Source organism: Meleagris gallopavo, chromosome 1 (assembly GCF_000146605.3).
Source record: "Meleagris gallopavo isolate NT-WF06-2002-E0010 breed Aviagen turkey brand Nicholas breeding stock chromosome 1, Turkey_5.1, whole genome shotgun sequence".
Classification (NCBI taxonomy): domain Eukaryota; kingdom Metazoa; phylum Chordata; class Aves; order Galliformes; family Phasianidae; genus Meleagris; species Meleagris gallopavo.
In genome coordinates this window covers 98,585,044-98,606,903 of record NC_015011.2, presented here as the reverse complement: position 1 = coordinate 98,606,903, position 21,860 = coordinate 98,585,044, and the positions used below count along the sequence as shown (strand labels likewise).

Sequence of the window (21,860 nt, the reverse complement as noted above, 5' to 3'; positions counted from 1 at the left end):
AAAGAAGACTGTTTCTTTTATTATTTCTCTTGTTAGATAGTTCTATGCCCTGTCAGTAAAGATACAGGGAACGGATCCCACACAACTTTATTACTGTAAATGATCTCCACAAATGTAAACAATAATTGTGTTTTCCCTAGGACTATTCCCATGAGTAAACATTACCAGTCCAGGACCTGTACGTTTAAATTATATATCAGCCCCCGCTAATTTATTTCTATTAGCGTATTGTTTCTCTGAAGGCCATGGTTTAATGTAATATCACTTAAGCAGTGAAAGAATTACATTCCCTTAGTCCATGAAATATTAACAAAGTACATATGCATATTAAATACAGTGAACTAAAACTAGATGTTGACAATCTTTTTCTTCTCTGTTAGGTATCTCAGACTGACTAACTAGAAAATGATCTATGACATTTTTGAGTAATGTTGACACAACAGCTCAGATGCCTCCATTCTAGAATGATAAAATCTTAAAAAAAGTCAGCAGCTAGAAATAAAAAGGGTCAACATAACTAGTTAAAGCTCTGTCATACTAGATACGGTCTAAAGAGATGTTTAAGCTTGAAACTACAGTTTTGATCAGCAACTTGATTAATTCAATAGAGAAGAATATACGCCACTTCAATATCACTAGCATTTGATTTTCAAGACTATTTCAATGTCCGGGCAGAATTTAACACTCTATTAAATCAGTTCATTGGAAAGTGAAAAAGAATCAAGAGAAAAGAAAATCAGATTTCAACTGATTAAAATACTAAAGGATTGTAAGGAAAGTAGGGCTTTACAATGAGAGAGCCAAATTATGCAAGCCTTGTTAAAGAAACTTCACTAGAGCCAATGAGAGATTTTTAGGAGTCAGGGCATATCTTAAAAAATGAAAAAGATACAAAGAATATTCCACTGTTCCTTGATATTGCTGAACCACGTCAATAGGTACAGACGTACTACTTTCTAAATAGTGTAATGAAAATCCTCCAAACAACTGGAGCAGAACTTGTCCACATCCTTTCTGTCAATCAGGTCTCCAGAATACTCATTATACTTTTGAGTGTTCTAAGAGGGATTAAGTGTATATATTTGCTATTCCTTGTATTTAGTGCATTTTGTGGTTAGGCCTAAATAACAACAGGAACGTCCACAAGTTTTTTCATCTTGTTCTATAACAGTTTGTACCTCGCTGTACTTTCTTCCTTAGCATAGCCATGAATTCATACAACAGACTTCCATTAAATTACTTCACTATACCTGCTCATTTTACAAATGGATAACCTGAGACAAGCTAAATAAAATGTCTGAACACACACTGACAAATTGTCACTGTTATTTCTAGATCTGTCTGTGTCCATGACAGGGGGAAAGCAGGCCCGCAGGCCCATCAGTCCAGAAAAGGGTAGGGTGAGGGGGAGGATGTCAATGGCTTATGGGCCAGTTCAGCCCAGTTCTGTGACTAATGGGACCCATAGATGCACACCCCAGGAAACTGAGGTGCTCAATGACTTCTTTGCCTCAGTCTTCACCATCAAGGGTTCTTGCCACACCACCCAAGCCGCAGAAAGCAAAGGTAAGAACTTGGAGAAGGAAGATCTGCCAGCTCTAAGTGAAGATCAAGTTCAATAATTGAATTGAAGGTGCACAAATTCATGGGACACAATGAGATCCATCCACAAGTTCTGAGGGAACTGGGAGGTGAAGTTGCAAATTTGAAAGTTGCATATTTGAAAGGTCATGGAAGTCTGGTGAAGGTCCCACTGATTGGAAAAGGAGAAACAAAACCCCTATTTTCAAGAAAGGGAAAAAAGATCCAGAGAACTACAGTCCAGTCAGTGTCATGTCTGTGCTGGGCAAAATCATGGAGCAGGTCCTCCTGAAGGCCCTACTAAGGCACATGGAAAATAAAGATGAGGTGATTGGCCCCGAGGAGGAGGATTTGGGGTGTCAGTTGATGAAGACTCAACATGAGCTGGCAATTGCACTCGCAGCCCAGAAGGCCAACTGTATGCTGGGTTGCATCAAGAGAAGCGTGACCAGCAGGTTGAGGGAAGTGATTCTGCCCTCTGCTCTGCTCTTGTGACACCCCACCTGGCGTACTGCATAAAGTTCTGGGGCCCCCAACACAAGAAAGGCATCAAGTTGTTGGACTGGGTCCAGAGGGGGGTCACAAAGATGACCAGAAGGCTGGAGCACCTCCCCTGCTAGGACAGGCTGAGAGATGAGGCTGTTCAGCCTAGAGAACAGATGGCTCTAGAAGTACCTTACAGTGGCCAATCCAGTACTGGAAGGGGGCCTACAGAAAAGCTGAGGAGGGATTTTTTGTAAGGACACGTAGTGACAGGACAAGGGGAAATGGTTTTAAACTGGAAGAGGGTAGATTTAGACTAGATATTAGGAAGAAATTCTTTGCTGTGAAGGTGGTGACACCCTGGAACAAGTTACCCAGTGAGACTGTGAATGCCCTCTCCTTGGAAGCATTCAAGGCCAGGCTGGATGGAGCTCTGAACAACCTGGTCTAGTGGGAGGTGTCCCTGCCTATAGCAGGGGTTGGAACTAGATGTCCTCTAAGATCTCTTCCAAACCAAATAACTCTATGATTCTGTGAAATATTGGATCAAGTTTGTTCCCTCCAGAATATAATCACTGAGCTCCTTCCATCTTTTTTTTCCCCCTGTTTCCATACCTGTCACATTTCCTGTCACAGACTTTGGGGACCTTTTCTACTTATTAATTTACAACCTCTTACCACTAGGAAAAAAAGAAAACAAAGAATATTTTCTATCCACCCAGAATATACAGCCTAGTAAGACAAAATAAAATAAAATAAAATAAAATAATCAGGGAAGGGAAACACAAGCCAATAATGCTCACCTGGTTTCTGAAGGATGTGTATTTAAATATGTTCTTGTTTAAGATCTAGTATAGACTACACTACCTGAAAAACTTCTGTAAAATCTGTATGAAAGATAACGAGTGGTGTAAAACAGTTGGTTGTCCCAGTGACAGGCAAACTAAAGGAAAATTAAAAAGGTAGTAGATCAACACAGGCAAGTGTCTCTCCAAGACACTTAGCCTGTACACATACTGTAATACTTTTAAGCATTGGAAAAAGCACATCTTTAAACAGAGAGTTTCTTTCATAACAATGAAAAACATCAGCACTGGTTTGTCTTACAAAAAAGGCCACACTAAGGAATTAACTTTTTGCTCTATTTTTTGTATCTCCCATTGAAATCATATAAGAGAAAAATTTAACTCCATGTTTGTCTTATGACATGTTAGGATAAAGGTGCCAGTCAAAGGAAGCTAACATTTAAAAATTAATAAAATTACTCAAAGACTCCAAAGAAGATTAGTAACTGATGGGAATCCCTAAGTCATTTAGAAAATGTAGAAACCTTTCACTTCACCTGAAATAAAATGCATGGATACAATTATTTGCATTTTTACAGCAGTTACGTAGTAAATGTTCCCCAAAATTTCTGCTGTTCATTCCAATGACATCATCAAAAAACCCACACGAACTTAAAAAGCAGTTCCATATTTCAAAATACATTACGTGTTTAAAAAAATATAAACAACACTTCAAACTTATTCGCAATGGTAGGGTTGTTCAAAGCCTTCTGATCTCCTTCTGAATGAGAATGTAATTGAAATGCAGAATTAGGATTAGAATCAGATTTAAAAATGTGTTATTTTTACAGAAAGATAAAGTGTTATTTTTGTTATTAGAACTGCTGATCTGTATTGGTTATTTATTTATTGCATAACTGTATATGTTTGTATGTATATATGTATGTTCAGTTTTTACCTGAAGTATTCCTGTGCAAAAGTTGTAAGTTTTTTGTATGTATTTTCTTGGAGAAATGGACTAATTGCTTCAACCTCGATTTTGTTCAAATACGAAGAAATCAAATAAATATGTTATTTTACATTTTTAATTTATCTCACTTCCATAGTAACCTGAGTACAACTGCATTTCTGTTTGTTTTCACTTACTATACTGATTCATATTTTATACATATATAATCATAATAATTCACTTGTTAATGCTGAATCTAGTTTTAGAAGTTAAGAGGATAACTAAACAGCAAATGGTTTTAAAATTCAGTAAATAATTAAGATTGCATAGCTTACTTCATGGAGTGTTACATTAAATCATGCTATGATGTGCAGAGCTCAACTGAACTTACCTAAACCAACTTATTTCTGGTGGAGGCGATCCAGTGGCTCTGCAAAACAAAGTTATGGCTTCTCCTCGATCTGCAGTAGCATTAAAAGATTTCTGTAGCATGGTAATTGCAGGGGGAACTGGAAAATAAAACATTATTTCCCATTAATGGAAGATATAAGATTTTCTGTTTCTGAAGAAATTTAAAGCACAGAATCCTTTGCTAAATTTGGAATTTATACTTACACAATATGAATCAGTTATCAATATTTTTGTATTTTTCTTAAACAGATAGTGATAGACTTCTAATAGTGCCAGGCATTTATAACTTCTTTGCACTAGGATAAATTCAAAATAAGTCTTGTTTGGTAGCTGCCAATTTTCTTATAAAGCATTTTAAAGCTAATGAAGTCATAGCTAGCAGTTATGTATGTACTCTACCATACACAAGAGTTACTGCTGGTAATTTAATTATTTTCAATGAAAATATAGTCTCTTTCAGTCAACTACATAGTGGACATAGAACTATACAATGATATCAGACATTGCTTAAAAAATAGTTGTCAATATATAGCATTATCTCCTAAATATACTTTATTCTTTTTACTGAATTTCCTGGGTATGACTATAAGCAGCTTAAAGAATATAAACTGTGACAGACACAATGGACACAATCTACTTTAGGAATTATTTTTATCTATTTTAAGTAATCTATTTAGGAATTGCAACCTGTTTTGGTAATTGTGTTCTGTGGATCATATATTTTGTCTGTCCTTTATGAGATAAATTCAGTAATGAAATTAAAACTATTCACAGAGAACCTCTGCCCGACAGAAAAAATAGCAATAATATTAACAGAACAACTCACAGGATGCATTTAATATCTCTGCTCATATTAAATTTTAAGACACTTGTCTTGTTTCCATTCAACCCTCACGTAAATAAACAAAGAAAAACAATCCCAGCAAACTGGAAGTAAGATACATGGAAAATAAATGAGAGGAAGAAAAAATACACAAAATACAGCTTTCTGCTAGTAAATATACCCTGTCATTAGAATGGCCAGATTTATCCTTTTTAGCTTTAATTTTCCATAGAGAACAGAAGGCGACCCCAATGAACTTGCTTATGACTTACCATTGCAACTCCACATTTTTTCTCACAAACTGTTGAGAATCAGTTTCTGTTGTTTTTAAACAATGCAGATATTTTAGCTTTAAGTTTTTCTCTCAGAAACCTTTCCAACTTCTGAACTTTGAACACATTAAATTATTAAAACAGTGACCCAGAATCACTGATGAGTAAATGTAAAAAAAAAGAAAAGTAAATGTTCTTATGTACTTTTGACTCTTTGTCATCATGTGCTGAAATTTACATATTTCACAGATCAATTCTTTCCTACTTGAAATTGCAGTACTCAGCTTATAAAAACCATTCTGTTGTGATGTAATAATTTGTCCATCTTGCATTTCAAAGTGTTGCACAGAAAGCATTTTGTAGATTTTAGACATTTTGTAGTGCATTCTAACATTTAGATCTGAAAATACGGTTAGTGACATGAGACAACTAATCAATCCTTCCCCCAAAGCAGCAGCTTCTTCTCTACTCACAACTAAGAACTACAGGACCATGACCCATTTCAGCAAATTACTTTAGTGTTTCAATCTTCCCAGAGACACTGTGATGACAATTAAATCAAATATCCATTTTCTTACAGCTCTTTCTGGGAAGTGAAGTCTGTTTATCTCGGTTCTGCACTTTTATGTACAACTAAAGAATGAACCTAAAAGAGGAAAAGCTAAATGGATTTGGATATAATAAGCAAGACACTAGCAAGTATCTCACATTTCTAACTTAAAGCAAAATGGTAAAGACCAGACTTTAAATACATTTAAGTACAACTCACTGATAGCGTTTTTCATCTTTTCACCAAAAAGCATTAAAATTTTTTGTTTCTTTCTGATTTTCAATATTAATATAAAACTCATTTGTGGTCGGGTTAAATACACTCACTTTTATCTCTGAAAAGCTATTTATTCCCATACAAATTAAGTGGAAAATAGCTCTTAATTGATACCACTCTACATGAGCAACAATGTTAGAATCTCTGCTGGAAATCTCTTCTCCTCACAACACTACAGAACTCCAAACTCTAGACTGAAGTGAGTGTTGGCATTCTTGTCCAGAGTAATAACAAGTTTATATAAAAAAAATAAATTTGTAGATCTAATCTATCAATAGAAGATGTGATGTGGGATCACAGTTTGAAATCTGATGTTTCAGGTTTCACTCTCACTCAGCTCAACAGCATATATCACAGAGAAGTGACAGGTGTTCAAAAGCTTTGTATATATATATACAAATAGTAGTAGAATAAAATGTCATTTAGCATTTTAAATATTATCAAGTGTAGGAACTGTTGGAATATACTCAGGAGTCAAGGGGTAATCTGCTTAAAAACAAACAGTAATTAGTTTAACGATATTCACTGCATGGGGCATATAACTGTTATATTTTATCACAACACACAAGTTAACCACTCATTTGCTTGTCACAGTCTGCACATTGTCTAAAAAATCCTAGAGTTCTCTTTCAAATATTGCTGCTTGACTACATGGATTAAATAATGTGTGCCAGAATTCAACTTATATAATGACTTAAGTAAACCGAGATGTACAGAGGACCAGTCAAGGATAAAGCATTTATAACTCAGGATATAATGGCACAATGGAAGCAGCTTCATTGAAACACTAACATTAAACAGAATGGGTGGACAAAAAATGCCCTTCATGAACTGTGTCTTTTCTAGAGAACATATGAAGAGACATTTATTTTTCAACAGGCCAACCTTGAATTTAAGAGAGAGGGTGAACTAAATGCTCTATTGTGTCCACATTTTCTCATATTCCTTCCTAGAGTTTTTTAAGAAACTAATAAAATGTTAAAATGCCAATTATCAGATAATCCCTTTTAATCTACATTAAAAATAAAATGTTAAGGATCTATAAGCAATACTTCTTAATAAAATGTATTCATTATTTTTGGGATGGTTTTAAACAGAAGTAATTAATAAAACACGTACAATGGAGCAAAGATGAACTACTATGAAAAATCAAAAGGTTTTTAACAGTAAGTAACACTAGCATTGAAAAATACACTGAAATAACTACACATTGTAATCTGAAACTAAAGTTTCATAGTGACTGTTAGTATTCTCCAAATGATTAATAATGAGTTTTTCTATAATAATATACTCTGATACTATGAAGTGCAATGAATTCTACTTATATAGTGTAAAAGATAGATTATTTTTTTTAATAGCAAGCAATTACCTTTATGGGAAAATAACACTGAACAAACATGAAAGCCATGTTAATCAATTTAATCAGGACAGTTAGAAACTGATATGTTTTATAATTAAGGCTATGATAATCAGCTAAATTAAGAAGTCAATTCATTAAGTTTTACTCCTTACCATTCACAATAACAATTATATCCCGGAAGTCAATCTCTCCTCTGGCTTCCACTCTTCCTTCACAACGGTATATTCCTTCATCACTTTTATTGATGTTAAGAATTTGAAGATTATTGTTTGCTAATATTGCAAATCGATCTAGAAAGTCATGTAAAAGATTAAGTGGTGTTAACTGCCATTTCCTCACAACACAAAACAAACACAGTGTTTATATTACACTATTAAAACTTAAGCTAGGAGTTTATTCATAGAACATACATATATACATCTTCACAGGAAAAAAAAAACAACAGTTTTTTTAATGCTGTGTGAATTTAGTTTCATTACCGGGGACTCCATCAGAAAATGAAGACAGAAATGTAATGAGAAAATTTAATTGTGCTTCATCTGATGGAGGTTTACAGGACAATGTGTTTACATTAATGACGTGTAGATTCTTAAAGCCAAGCTTGAAAATTAATGCCACTACACACACTACCATAAACAAATGAACTCATTTTCCCTTTCCTGTTGCTTTGCAATTCCCAGAGAACTGTGCTTCAAGACATTTTGAAAAGTTGAGGTCTCCTCTTTTAACTTTGGTGAACTTTTTGTTAAGGTAAATTGTTAAATGTGTGAGACGAGACAGATGAAAGAAACAGAGAACATTTCTGTAAAATGTTGAAACACTGAGAGCTCATTTATCAATGGAAAAAAAGGAATGGGGGATGTTGACTGCATACTTTTTCAACTCTTGATGAAGAATAATAAAATGGATACAGTAGAATCATAGAATCTCAGAGTTGGAAGGAACCTTAAAGGTCACCTAGTCCAACTTCCCTGCAATGAACAGTGACATCCACAGCTCAATCAGGTTGCTCAGAGCCTGCTCCAGACTGACCTTGAAAGTCTCCAAGAACAAGGCATCAACCACATCTCTGAGCAACCTGTGCCAGTACCTCACCACTCTCACTGTAAAAGATTTCTTCTTTATATCCAATCTAAATTTCCTCTCTTTTAGTTTGAAACTATTTGTCCTGGACCTTCATCGAAGACCCTGTTAAAGAAGAAGTCTGTCCCCTTCTTTCCTGTAGCTCCCCTTTAGATACTGAAAGGCCACTATCAAGTCACCTTGCAGTCTTCTCTTCTCAAGGCTGAACAGCCCCAACTCTTTCAGCTTGTCCTTGTAGGACAGGTGTTCCATCCTTTGGATCATTTTTGTGGCCCTCCTCTGGATACACTCCAACAGGTCCACATCTTTTCTGGACTGAGGACTTCACATCTTGGATACACTACAGGTGTACCATGGATGAGGCCTCATCAGTGCAGAGTAGAAGGGCAGGATAACCTCCCTCAACCTGCTCGCCACACTTCTTTTGATACAGCCCAGGATACAGCTGGCACATTGTGGGCTTATGTCTTCTTCGATTTTTGAAAGGTTTGTGCTCAAACCTTTCATCTCTCAGCTTGTACTGGTAGTATAAGCTGCCCTGATTCAGGTGCAGTATCTTGCACTTGGCATTGCTGAACCTCATGAAATTTTCTCCTGGGCCCACTGCTCAAGCCTGTCTAGGATTCTCTGAATGGCACCCTGTCCCTTGGGCATTTCAGCTGCACCCCACAGCTTGTCATCATCGTAAACATGCTGAAGGTACACTCAGCCCTTCTGCCCAAAGGTCATTGATGAAGATATTAAAGAGTATTCATCCCAGCACCAACTCCTGGAAGACACCACTAGTCACTCATCTTCATCCAGACACTGAGCCATCGACCACCACTCTCTGTGTTCGATCCTGCAGTCAGTTCTTCATCCATCTAACAGTCCACTCATCAAATCTATATCTTTCCAATTTGGAGAAAAGTATGTTGAGAAGTACCGTGCCTTACTGAAGTCCAAATAGATGATATCAGTGGCTCTTCCCTTGTCCTTGGAGTGACACCATGATAGAAAGCCAGCAGGTTGCTCAAACAGGATTTGCCCTTGGTGAAGCCATGCTGGTTCTCTCATTTCACCTCCCTGTCTTCCATGTGCCTTAGCATTGCTTCTAGGAGGATCCGCTCCATAATCCTTCCCGGCAGAGAGGTGAGACTGACAAGTTGGCAGTTCCCAGAGTCATCCTTTTTACCCTTCTTAAAAATGGGTGTGATGCTGCCATTTTTCCAGTCACGAGGGACTTCACCTTTTCAAATATCATTGGGAGTGGCTTGGTGACTATCAGCCAATTTCCTCAGGACTCTGGGATACATCCCATCGGGACCCAGAGTTTTGCGGATGTTCAGTTTCCTCAGGTGGTCACAAATATGATCTTCCCTAACAGTGGGAGGGTCACTGCTTCCCCAGTCCCCTCCTTCCAATCCAATTGTTTGAAGACTGAGTGATGATCTGTTATCAGAGAAGACTGAGGCAAAAAAAATTGTAGAGTACTTTGAGTTAGCCTTCTCCTTATCTGTAGTTTCCATTTTGCCTTTGTCACTCACTTGGGGGGAGTACACACTCCTGGACATTCCTTTCCTGTCTGAGGTACTTGTAGAAGCCTTTCTCATTCTTCTTGTCCAAGTTTAGCTCAAGCTGGATCTTGGCTTTCCTGACCTTGCCTCTACACAGCTTAACAGCTAGTAGGAGATACTCTCGTGAGTAAAGCAAGTATTATAAAGTAATAGCATTTTATTCTATATTAAAGGTAGGAATTTTGCAGCATGGACTTATGATTACTTCAGTTTTGCAAATCTTAACATCATCTGTATTACTGTGCTCCATTTCTACAGAAACTTCTCCAAGAAGGTCAATTTAAAGAATCAGAGAGTCATCTGCAATTAATCTTAGTCTAGCTATAGGAATCTAGCCTAAACAGATCACCTATATCTCCTACTGTATGTAACTTAAACGCAGCTTACACTTACATAAGTTAATACAACAGTGCAACAAGCCGATCTACCTATAAGTCTCAGAGCTAATATGCAAGTATACTGAAGTCCATCAGTGTTTGCTCAGTAAATTCTACACTCTGAGCAAGCATCACAACTTTGCCAGCATGAAGAATTTTATCTGAGTATGTTTTAAAAACATGTTCAGCTCCTACATGCATGATAGCTCAGAAAGAGTTCCTGCAGAACAGTTTCAAATAATCTTATTTGGACTTTCATGGTCTATCTAGAGAAAATTTCCAATTTGAGAAAAATAAGGAAGGATACTACAGCATATGGATTCTTAATAGAACACAGCACCTGGTTAAACTCCACTTAACTGATGGGCTAGTCAAAATTCACTCCATAATTATAATGTTATAATGTCATTTTCTTTAACAACAACATTTCAATGTGAGTTAAAATGTATAACTTAAAGAGTTACCAAAATACTAACTGTCAGCAAGAGTTGATATTTCTTCATTTCGATACAGCCAGCTGACAATGGGAGCAGGTGAACTAGTAACACGGCAAACAACTTCTGCAACTTCTCCCTGCCTGAACTCTTGTGGTGATACTATGTCCCGAAAAGTGAGCTTTTCTAAAAAGGAAGAAAACAGAATACCATTAGTACTTCCCAGTTCACTCAGCACTGAAGTTAAATGTGGTATCAAATTAGATGTAGTTAACCATTAAGACTCCATCGTGTGCACAGTACAGAATTATTTCCATAATACATTTTTCTAAGATTCAAAGATTCTAAGATTTCAAAATTCAAAATGGTCCTGAAGACAGAACGTTCACTCTATCTCTAGGAATGATTTTACAATCATTTGGCATTATGAAAATGTTTGTTTTATTTATACAAACTGAGCATGCTTTATATGTTTTTCATTGTTTTCAATGTTCCAGAGCCCAGTTTTGAAGCTCTAGTTTTTCAGAAGTCTACATATTCAGGTTAATAGTTCTTTCTATTCTCTTCTGTGTTTTATTTCTCATGATCTTATTATTAAATTAATTCCTCATGTTCTCATTCCATCTAAACGTCCACTGAAACCACTTGAAAAAGTCTTATTAGAAAGGTGGAACTACAGCCTCATTGATTATGATATATTATCAACTGAGTAAAACATAAGCTAAAAAACAATGGGAAACTTTATGAAAAAAGTTTCTATTTTTGTCACAAGAATGTTTTTTTTAGCACTAAGATTCTGAGGATTCTGATAAGGCTTTTTCTTTATTCTGGTTCCAAGTAATCACATGTAATATTTAGTTTTATTAGTGAGTTTAACAAGTTCAGTATTATGAAAATTCAGCGAAAGAACTTCAAGATGGCATTAAAACACAGTCTCACCTAAGATCTAATGCAGAAAATAATTGCAAAAGAATTCTGCAAGAATTTCTTGCATGCAGAAGAAACGAACTGACTTATGTTCCCTAGAATCAAACACTGCCAATTCCATTTAAGAGGATGCTTTGAAGAATGTAAGTCAGAGAATGCAATTCTTTCTGTACTAACATGAGTGCAGCCTCCAATAATCCATACGTTTTCCACAGTACAGTGAGCAAGCTTTTGTTGTATACACATCTTGCCCACTTTTATAAAGTATTTGTTCAAAATATTTGAAGTATTTGACTACGCTTACGCCTGAGAAGAAAAACTCTTATAAACAAGTTACACAGTACATCCTGCTTTTTCCTTATAATACATTGCAAATACAAACAATGACACTTCTATATGTTAGTTTCCATAAACATTTCCATTTCTTGTGTAGGTCTCTGGGCTTGTCTCAGAATTATTAAAATTACCACATGCACACACTTCAAAAGATTTCAGCTATGCTCAGCTCCTTGCTGACAGAGTGACTGGCAGCTTTAAGCATAAAAATGAATTCCACGGAACCTGTAATCCTTTGAACTATCAGCTTTCAAGCCATCATGTAATTGCTTGTGACTGCTATCATCATTCTAATGGTTGTTTTATCAATAGCTTTAAAAAAGAAAAATTGTGTATCTTTTGTTATCTGAGTTATCTATACCTTTCAGAAGCAGTGCTTTATGATTATTTTCTGTCACAAGGCAATTCCTTAACATTTAATCCAACCAGAAATGTATTTTTTATGAAAGACTACTCTCAATGAAATTACTGAAGAATTCAGCTGAAAGGATGTCAGCAAATGCCCCCTCCTTTCACCCAGACATCCCTTAGCTTATATCTTTTCACTGTATTTATTTAATATTAGCTTTTAGTCATTTTGATTAAATCTAAAGAATATATTATACTGCAAATGTAATGAAATTGAAAGAAAAAAAACTCTCAGAGAATCTCTAGCCATAATAGAATGTATTTGCTTTTAACATATATTAAATTAATTGTTAGCAATTGAAATACATTTTAGCTGTTTATCATATTAAGCTTCAATGCTCTATATCAAGTTCCACGATAAGGCCAAGAATATGAGAAGACTGATATAAAACTAATAAATTCACTCTAAACTTCACTTAATTAATAATCTACTTTTCCTTTCTTACTTCTTTATTTATGTACATATTTGTTATAGGTTGCATATGTACTTGTACTTGGTAGTCCCTCATAGTCCATCTTTTCCACGAGGAACATGTAGTGCACCCCACAGAGATGGTATTTTAAGAGACAAACAGAAAGTAATCTGCAATAATTATATAAAGTTGTCTTCCTAACAGTGAACTAAACTGCAGGAGACACATTTATTTGGAAGATACCCTCCTGAGCCTGGAACAATATTTTGATAGGCTTTGCTTTCTCAACAGCAGTTGGCTCTCAAATCATATTCTTTCATGTTCTATTTGATATTACTGTACTTACGATAAATTTCCAGAACAACAGTAGCTTCTTGAGTTTGTCCTTTAGCATCTGTTGCTTGACATCGATATATGCCAGCATCTTCTATATCTGCATTATAAATGATGAGACGTGATCGAACACCTTCTTTCTGAACAACCACTCTTTGACTAGAAACAATTTTCTCTCCTTGTGGATTGTACCAATCTATGTTGTCAGGCTCACCAATGGCTGCAAAATAAATAAAAAATACATAATATCCAACGTTATAAGTTCAAGGAGACATTAAGTAATGCATATGCACAATCTCTATGCAATGTCATAGACTGCTGAACTGCGAGAAGGAGTTCTGAGAAACTGCAGAAAGATAAGAAAGGTAAAATTGCAGACAAAGTTATGATTGTTGAGACAGGTTAATTAATAGCTCCAGAATTCATGAGGAAAAAATAGACACAGAAACATATAAAATTTTAAAGGAAAGGAAGTCTGGTCAGCAATCTCTTTGTCTTATAATTGGTCATACGTCATTCTCAATGGACATTCACAAATCAGCAACATTAAGAATTCATTTCAGGCAGCAGCAAAAACAAACTCTTTTCTTCTGACTTACTTCTGTCACTATGGAAAAGACTTTTTAAGGATACAACAGCCTAACCTATTAGCTTATTAAATCATTAGTTTAAGCAAGTAGAAGTATTTTAACCAAATAAGAACCATGGTAGATATAAATTATCTACACCAATACAGACAAATTTCAAACTATTCAAAGTAATGTGGTTTGTGGGAATCTGAAATCAACAGTTTTTAGACTGCAAATGTGAAATCAGTGAAGATCTATTTCTCACAATTCTCACAAGTCAATATGAATATATAAAAATATGCAAAATTTCAGTTAATACTGTGAATTGATTAGTTCACTTTTAAATTAAGCGTAAGGTTGAAAATCTAAGAAAAAAAATACACACCTGTACATGTGAAGAATTTGGATTCACCGACACTGAGTTCGACTTTGCTAAGAGAAATGGAAACCTGAAGTAGAGCTGAAAAATAAAAAGTATGTTGTGAACACATTCTCATTCATATGTCTATATCTTCTATTTTCTTATTCTATACAGCATACTATATAAGGTGTATATATCAAATTCAGCATTTTGTCTTCTGGAGCATACAGAATATGACAAGCTCTCTCGGCTGCCAGCCAAGGCAAATCCCCATAAACTCTGGAAAGGAGACAGGTAGGTTTCTTAAGAATCTAGTTGGATGGTTAGGCTTAGAAGACAGCAGTTAAATGATCATTCTCTACCTTGAGGTCAGTAACAAGTGGAGTACCACAGGGTTCTGCCTGAGATATTTCCAAATTTAACATCTTTATCAATAACCTGGATGAGGTAATTGATCTAGAAAGACTGGAAGAATACATCTGTAGGAACATCATGATATTCAGCGAGGATAAATGCTAAGTTTTGCACCTGGTAGGAAATAAGGAAACTGAAGTCATTCAAGCTGAGGACAGTCATAGAAGACAAGAGTGCACAGGCAGCAGCAGAAGCCAACTGGGTTTTCACAGGATCATGATTCACAGGATCATGATCGAGGTGATCATGTACATTAGTAGATGGAGGAGAGCAATTAATACCTCTTCTAGGTGCTCTTCAGGCCAAATGCAGAATTCTACATACACCCTCCCCCAACCCTCACCTCAGAATATAAGAATGATTTTAAGCTTCACATGAGTGAAGCTAAGTGTGGGTTGACATGGTGGGTGTAGCTGGGTACTCAATGAATGAGGAGAGGTTGGGAGGACTTGTTTAAACAGGAGAGAGGTATAGAGGAACTAAACAGTCAAGTGCTCATGCCTATGGGAAGTTATTAAAAAGATGGATGAAAGGCAACTGATAAACTGAAACAAGAGAAGTTCAGGCTGGCCATAAGGAAAAAATTATTTATGGTGTACTGGAGGGGGTTGCCCAGAAAGATTGTGCAGTCTCAGTTCTTGCAAGTTTCAAGAGCTTACTGGATAAAGCCTTACAGTATCTGTAGCTCTTCGAGATTCGTTATCTTAGAAAATTGGCCAATAAATGTTCATGAATCAATGGATAAAAAAGGTCATGTTAATTGCAAGCTCTAATCAACACATATAAAGGTAAGCAGAAAAGAACTCTCTGTTTAGGGAAGAAGACTTACTAATTTTATTTTAGTACTGTACATAGTAGAGAACTGGGATTCACACGAGATTTAAAAAAAAAAGTACTGTTTCACAAACATAGGGTTTGGAATCTTGAAATACAAAGTTCTGCAGTTCTGGAATTATGGTGGAAATATTTTACCATTCTGAAAACCACAACATGAACTACAGTGAATGTTAATGACTGTATTCAGCATATACTGAACACCCTAACCTTACTAGATTCCTTTTTGTTAATTGGTACAAAGGACCATCAGAACAAACTTCTCTGGAAGCAGGAACTATCAAAATCTAAATCAAATGTTCTGAACACCAAAATTTCTCCATGGATATCTCAGAACTTACAAACTTGCTAGAAAAACAATTGTATTGTTCAGCTGATAGTAAATAATAAAGAATAGTTGAGCACAGAAAAATATTGTTTAAGTAATATTGCATAAATCTTCATGTGGCAATTAATACAATTGAAACCCTCATGAAATAGATTTGTTATTAAATTAAATATCTGCATATAATCAGCCTGGATATGCATGAACTAAGCCAGATTTGAATTTGTGTTTAACAGTCATGTCAAGAACAAAAATCAAAAAGACAAACAAAACTGTAATATCTGATCTTCAGCCATGTAAAGGCAACAGAGGAAGAAATAAGTAACATCCAAAATTTAAGAAACTGTGATAAGAAGTGAAAAAGAAAGTTAGAAAATATTTTTCCTTCATCTATATGATATATATTTGATACTGCATGACAATTTTGGCAAAGAGATGAACAGTTTAAAATTATTAGCATAAGTGCAGTTATAAACACTGAGAAGATATGCTAGCTAAATCTCTGAAACAAAATGAAAATAATATCTTCCATACACGGTATATAGTATTTACAAAATAAAAGACCATCTGCCCAATTTTTTCAGATTCATCCTTTTACTAGCTTCATGTAAATAGAAAAATATCACTTTATGCGGACAAGAATGAAAAATATTGCCCAAGTGATTAATCTAGCAATCTGCACATACTAGGTAATCAGGCAAATAAAACAGCATCCTAGAAGGCTCACTCATTAGTTTCTTCAAGTAAGACATGCAATTAAAAGTAAATATTGCACAGAGGCAACATATCCCAAAAGTTTTACATTGCTTTCAAATGTACTTCAAGAATTACATAGGTGCGTTAGGTTATTATAGGCTCTGATGAAGACGGTACGCAATGTGCATACTATTCATATTAATGCTAGCTGTATGCTAGCAGCTAATGAATAAGTATAAAAAGGAGTAGTTTGTACCAGACTGGTTTGAACGTCTTTGAATACACAAACGAATCCTTATTTTATCAAGTCACTGAAGCTGTTCCAAGAATTCAAGTCAGTAGAGGCTGTGTCTAGCTATGTTCAAACAAACTGAGAAATGAATAGTAGATTCTGACTAGACCTGACAAAGTACGCCTCTTCCCATGTTTCCAAGGATATTACTAAACTAGCAAAAAATTATATATATATATTACACACACACACACATATAGTTTTATTATATATATATATATATATACACACACACAAACACACACACACATATAAAAGGCAATGCATTAGTTGAAGTGGAACACTGTGGAGCATGATGCTCCTTTAGTAGTATCTCCTGTTCTGGGAAAAAGTAAAGTTAGTGAGGGCTTCATTTAAGTCTTCAGTAAACATGCAATTTTACATCAAAATAAAGCAGTTAGCAGTAGGTGATATAAGCAATCCCTTCCACTCTGGTCATAGTCATTACAAAATAATTATTATCTATGCTAAAAGGATTCTGTCAAATTATTTCTTAATGGGTTTAAAAATCACTTAGGAAGGTAAGTAGGAACAGTAACAAGGGGTCCATTTGTTCTGTTAAATATGGAGACAGTTGACTCTGTTCATAAGATTTAATGTTTAGTAGACTACTTGATTTTAAAGCCATTTACACTAGTATACCTCACATTTCAGAATTCCATCTCCATCATATTATATTCATATATCCATATTCCATCATATCTCTGTCTACATAGATGAATTCTGAATACAACAGAAGCAAGCTATCATCAGTATAAGCTTTGATAAAGTTTCATTATTACTGCTGCATAGCAATATATTAAAACACATATACTCAAAGCATACGTATATAATTTATGTCATATCAAAAAGGAAAAAGAGACAGTATTTGGATAACAATTGAAAATTGTTGGTTAGAGATGTGCTCCAATTAGTTTCCAGGACATCTTCAGAATTCCGCTTCTTAAAAAAAAAATAGTAAAAATAAAAACAACAAAAAATAATCACTTCAAAAATCCTGAAAAGCTTTCAAGTCAGTCAGTTCTATTTAAAAGTATGACACAATACAGATAAAAACAGCAAAAAAATAAAAAATAAAAAAAATACCACCAACAACAAACCACATATTCTGCCTCTCCACTTTCTTCAGTGTAAACTTATTACAACATAATTAGCAGTTTTATGCTACATTGATAGATCTGAATGCTTTTTTCAAATTTGTTTTTGAGGAATGAGGCAGCACTCTACTGAGGAGAGGTCATTCTAAACCTAGTGGGTTGCTGATATACTGGAAGACAAGAGTCAGTAAAAAGGAAAGGACACATGAAAACAGAATAAGGCACTGCTGGGGATCAAGCTGCATCCAAGGAGAGGAGTGATAGCTACAGCAGATAATATAGGTGCCTTTGGCAGTGGCCCCTTAGACAAAAAAGATGACTGCAATATACAGCTGAGAGGAAGGTAAAGATCATAATTCAAGCTGGAGTTCTCTAACCGTAATTACGAGCTAGTATATTGGTATGCTTTGACTTCAAGTAGCAGTTAAACTTCCTTGAGTGATATGTTTTTGCTTTCAGCAAATGATTACAGTATCATTTAATGTTAAATATGCTTAGAAAACACCTTATTCTGAAGCACGAAGAAATTAAGTTTTTAATTAGTACCCAACTCCTAACCAGAACAACCATTCACCTTGTTAATCTTCTTTCCATTTGTTATACAGGCTTCTGAAAACATTTAGCTTTTACTGATTCCAGGTAACAGTGAATGGGTTTTGCATGTAAATTACACTAACATAATTCTCACAGAAACTGATTCTCTCTTAAATTTCTAATGCTAATATATAATGATATATTTTGAAACATCAATTTTTTTTTCTTTTTTTTTTTTAATTCTTTTTTGTTGTTGTTATTTTCTACATACTTTACTCCTGTAGGTACCCTGAATTGAAACAAGGAAATAGAAAAGTATTAACAGTTCAAGGGCATTTGGTGTTTAGAACAAATGCTCTTTGAGGCTTGTTTTACTTTTTTATTCAACAACAAGAACAACAATAAAACTTATTTTAATTAATAGTTCAGCAGAGTAAGAACTATAAAGATGTTAAGAATTCTACACGGTTACAATTTGGTAAGAAAACATCTAATCTGAGTCATTCCAGTGAGAAACCAAACAACTAGGAGGGGTAACCCTCTGTATAAAGAATTCCACAAAAGTGCCCATTTCAAAATAGAGTTAAGACTCTGTTAAACTGTTTATATTTGAAAGAGCAAGTGGGCCAAACAGAAATAATGCTGAAAGATATCTTAAGTCACGTAAGATGTTATACAGGAAGAGCACGCAATCAGATGTCACACAAAGGAAGACCATTAGAATTAACAGTATCATTATTAAAACTATCATCATTAAAAGAACAGACACACATGAAAATGCTATTGTATGGGAACTGTTGAATCACAGCCTGAAGCACTGACTGATCACTGGGGAAAGGACTGGCTCAGCCCTGGGAGCACAGGTGAAGGAAATTCAGCTTTGTGACCAGAAGGGGTGGAGCCTGGCTGCACCTCTCTTAGACCCCATTTAAGGGCTGACTGCCACTAGGGAAGGATCTCTTTTCTGGAGATCTCTTCTTTGTGGAGTTTTTCCCTGAGAGCCTAGATCTTCAGAGGCAGGTGAGTATTCTTTCCCTGTTTGTCTCTTTTACCATTTCACTCTTGTATTACCTTTCCACCACACTAATCCTTCTGACTGTAACAGCTATAGAAACAGGTTTTCATCACGTACTGTCACACCTCTTTTATATCTAAGTATATCATCTATGGGGAAGGAATCTGTTTATCTGTATAAAGGAAATGATGATATTCTTTCTGGTGCTTTCAAGTATTTGTAATCCTTTCTAAGTAACAGCACTGGCAAAGAAGTGATTGAGAGTATTGTGGGGGGGACTAAGGGTAAAAATTTAATCCCAACTGCTTACTGAAGTTTAATTTACTCAACACTTTATTGTTTTGAGATACTGATGGATTTTTTTTTTCCAATTTCTGTTTAGCAGTTAATTAAATGAAGTTTGCTATTCAGACACTATTCTAATATCTTATAAACATTATAACACTATATTCTCAAATTTTATTATTACTATTATTTTTTTTTATAAGATTAAAGATTCACTAACTGGTCTAATGATAGGCTGTCTTTTATCTAATGGTCCTGAATGCTTCTGGGTAAGAGATGTCAATTTCAGTAGAAATACCTGAAAATTAAACTGAATCTACAGTTCCCAATAAACAAAAAAATAAACTCTATGGACACTGATAGTTTTCTTCCTTGAGAAGGATGGGCTACTATTAAATTATTAAGCATCACTTCTCTACAGTATGACAGTACTGAGAGGTGATGTTAGACAATTAAAATGTAACTAGCAAGTTCCACAACTAAGCGCCTCAGACTAACTGAACTTTCCATTCCCTTATATTAGCATTTACTGGGTTGCATCATCAGGAAACAGAATCCTGATATGAAGTTCTGATGTTTTATTTGAAGTGTCATTTTGAAGCGTCATTCCCTGATGAGAAGAGCTAGAAGTCACATGATGGTCAAAACTGCTTTAAGGGGCATAACAGAGGGTTAGGGATGAAATGCATGATATAAGACAACCAACGTGATCCACTACTGTGCAATGAAGGTATAAATACTGAAGCTTGATAATCTTCTATTTGATAATCAAATCAACATATTCAATATTAACTGAAGATAATAGTATTATAGACAAATATTCTTTCATCACAAAGTCTTGCCTTGCTTAAACAGTGAAACCTTATCTAAGCATAAAATTAGATCTAAGAAACATCTATCCAAAAACGGTTTGGAAGTCATTGCTACGGAAGTATGACTGTTGGAGTTACTGCACCTTATATGTGTGGAAGCAGAATTTGTCTCTATCGTTGTTAACACCACTGTTATCTGGAAAGATAATACACTTTCATGCACAGAATTTCCACAGCAGTGAATACTCCCAATCCCATTTCTACAAATACACAAAAGCATACATTTTAAGAATTTGTCTTGCAGCTTCAGAACCACAACAGTCTGTTGTGAAGTGTAGAAAAGATAATCTTTGTAAATAAATAATTCAATTACTTCAAGTATTTCTGTTCTTCCTAAAACTAGGCATGTACATGAACTATCACACTTAAATATAGAATGTTTTAACTGAGCTATGAAATCTGATGTTTTTTTATTTATCTCAAAAAAAAATTCATTTCCATATTTAAATAACAAATCCATGCTTTACGCATGGAAGACAGACTTTGTTAATCCATCTATACTACTGTCTTTCAAGACTCATGAAATCAAAAGGTAAACAACAGTTTTAAGTGAATGGCATGACACAATCCATGAGGGGGAGAAAAAAACAGTAATTAAATACAGTATCAGAAAATTTTTTGGGAAAAAAGAGTTCAGAACTGCACTCATTGAAACAAGTTTTGCTGTTCTTTAAATGGAATATTTAAACAGATAACACTAAAAGCAGTTCACAGAATGTGTGCTTATCTGTTAACACCAGGTAAAATCTGGCAGCCATCTCTCCACGCTATGTGAATTTTCTACTGGTAATGTAATTTTTAGTCTATGATCCATATTTCTGCTAGGACAATATGGAGCTAAAATATTGTTCAAGAATCTTTGGTGCTGAAGTTGATGCTAGATGTGTTTCAGAAGTGATATTTTGGTCTTTCACTTCGCCCTATGAAATAAAAGGTCTTCAGTGGGTTAACTCTTTAGCTGTCACTTCAAACATACGTGTTTCAGCTCAGTTTCACAATAAAGAACCCAGTCTGCCTGCTTTGTGATCATTCCACAATGTCAGACAAAACACAGTAATAAGGATGGACATCTGGGAAATACAGTTCTAAAGCACACCAGTGATTCATACAAAAAGAACTAATATAGATGAACTCTATAATTTAAGAATTACAGTTACAATAGTGAGAACTTCAGAGGTTTAAAATTATAAACAGGGATTGGTTAAACTA

General features: G+C 35.0%; 1 protein-coding gene across 1 annotated transcript in view; it reads right to left on the bottom strand.

The window, feature by feature from the left end:
- The window catches only part of NCAM2 (neural cell adhesion molecule 2), a 130,183-nt gene extending 115,766 nt beyond the window's left edge, over positions 1 to 14,417 (bottom strand). Inside the window, exons 1-5 of the mRNA XM_031555850.1 lie at positions 14,312 to 14,417; positions 13,371 to 13,577; positions 10,983 to 11,126; positions 7,643 to 7,780; positions 4,190 to 4,307 (exon numbers count right to left, since the gene is read on the bottom strand). Coding sequence (XP_031411710.1) covers positions 4,190 to 4,307; positions 7,643 to 7,780; positions 10,983 to 11,126; positions 13,371 to 13,577; positions 14,312 to 14,417 — 713 coding nt within the window. The remainder of the gene's footprint in view (positions 1 to 4,189; positions 4,308 to 7,642; positions 7,781 to 10,982; positions 11,127 to 13,370; positions 13,578 to 14,311) is intronic.
- Between the last annotated feature and the right edge of the window lie 7,443 nt (positions 14,418 to 21,860).